We start from the raw sequence: 1,814 nt of genomic DNA on the forward strand, positions 1-1,814 counted from the left end.
AACATCCAAGAAATCTCAAAAACAGAATCTGTTGTATAAACATTTCACAGTGAAATATGAACTGACGAACATCCAAGAAATCTCAAAAACAGAATCTGTTGTATAAACATTTCACAGTGAAATATGAACTGACGAACATCCAAGAAATCTCAAAAAAAGAATCTGTTGTATAGACTTTTCACAGTGAAATATGAACTGACGAACATCCAAGAAATCTCAAAAACAAAATCTGTTGTATAGACATTTCACAGTGAAATATGAACTGACGAACATCCAAGAAATCTCAAAAACAGAATCTGTGGTTTAGACATTTCAAACTGAAAAATTAACTGACGACCATCCAACAAATCATAGAAATATGATCTGTTGTTTAGACATTTCAGACTGAAATTAAAAATGGTGGGCATCCAAGTCATCTCAGAAATAAAATGTGTGGTAGAGTGATTCAGTATAACTTGTTATTTACTGAGATTTTACCACAATTGTTCATAACTTTACAGTGAATATCTGTCACGCCCTCTGCCTCAGATTATATTGTTTTATTACATCAAGCACAAGAGTCTAGTCATGCTACGTATATACAGTATATATACATACACCTGCACGAGGGTCCAGTCACGCTACATATTTATATACATATACCTCCACGAGGGTCAAGTCACGCTACGTATGTATATAAATATACCAGCAATTTTTAGTGGTATCGTGATCTTTACACAGTTGTGTAAGAAATGCTTGGTAGTTAAATACATACTTTAACAAAAAGAACATGTCTGTGTTGACTCTACAAATGTTTACAACTCACCCGCCAGAAGGTTCAGCACGAGCCCAGCAAACCAAGACCTAAGCTTCTGCCTCATCATTGAAATCTGTGTCGTTTTTCATCGGCGAGTTCCATCGGAACCTAATGTGAGATACGTCTTTCTGTAGCTCATAAAGTGTAACAACCTCCCACCTCGGAACAACTACACATTGGTCGAGCTGTTTACTTCTCTCGCATCGATTAGGGTGACTTCTCCACGCTAGGTTGCGCGCGCTCTAAAGAATCGTCTGCTGCATTTACAAATGACGTCAGCCAGTGAAACGTCGACATGGCAAAAGGGAGATTCGAGTACACGGAGAAAAGCTTAGCTTTTTCGGACCACTGAAGAGGAAGTTAATTTATCTGATTGAAGTTTTACAATCCCCACTTCACCGGGAAGAGGGAAGATCAAAACATATAAAAATTATTTAAACTCAAATCAAACATCTGGAAAACGAAAGTCATTGTTGTTGTTTGAATTACTTAATAATTTCACTTCACACAACCTGGCAAGTCATGCCATTTTTTTTTATCGCATGAGTGAAAGCAAAGGAGAACATGTTATAACACGTCACCCACACTACATCTGCCACATCCTATACCGACGAGGCCTTTCGGTCAATACCAGGGCTCATTAGACCGGCTGAGATGCAGCAGACATAAGAGTGGTCTAGACGCTATTTATATATTTACAGTATACGCATAGGGCACTGGTACAATGTTGTAAGAGTAAACACTGAGGATCTATAAGTCAAGTTTGCATCTCTTTACCGCCAAATAAATATAAAAAATCGCGCTCTGCACTTTGTTCGGTGCGTTATAAGGGTGGCGTTCAAATTTTGTCATACAAGAACATTTTTGTAATAAAAGCACTGACGTGATGCTGTAACTATACAATATACTCGTAAATATATACAGATATTGATGACTGGTAGTCCTAGAAACAAGCTAGTATGTGTATGACACAGTATACAGATATTGATTACTGGTAGTCCTAGAAACAAGCTAGTAT

At 37.4% G+C, this 1,814-nt stretch overlaps 1 protein-coding gene across 5 annotated transcripts in view; it reads right to left on the bottom strand.

Annotated features, from left to right (window-relative positions):
- The window catches only part of LOC106466676 (peroxidasin homolog), a 74,974-nt gene extending 73,981 nt beyond the window's left edge, over positions 1-993 (bottom strand). For all 5 annotated transcript variants that reach the window (XM_013926970.2, XM_022394740.1, XM_013926971.2 and 2 more), the window contains exon 1: positions 806-993. In XM_013926970.2, coding sequence (XP_013782424.2) covers positions 806-863 — 58 coding nt within the window. In that variant the 5' untranslated portion in view covers positions 864-993. The remainder of the gene's footprint in view (positions 1-805) is intronic.
- Positions 994-1,814: the final 821 nt, after the last annotated feature.

Source organism: Limulus polyphemus, unplaced genomic scaffold (assembly GCF_000517525.1).
Source record: "Limulus polyphemus unplaced genomic scaffold, Limulus_polyphemus-2.1.2 Scaffold2340, whole genome shotgun sequence".
Lineage (NCBI taxonomy): Eukaryota > Metazoa > Arthropoda > Merostomata > Xiphosura > Limulidae > Limulus > Limulus polyphemus.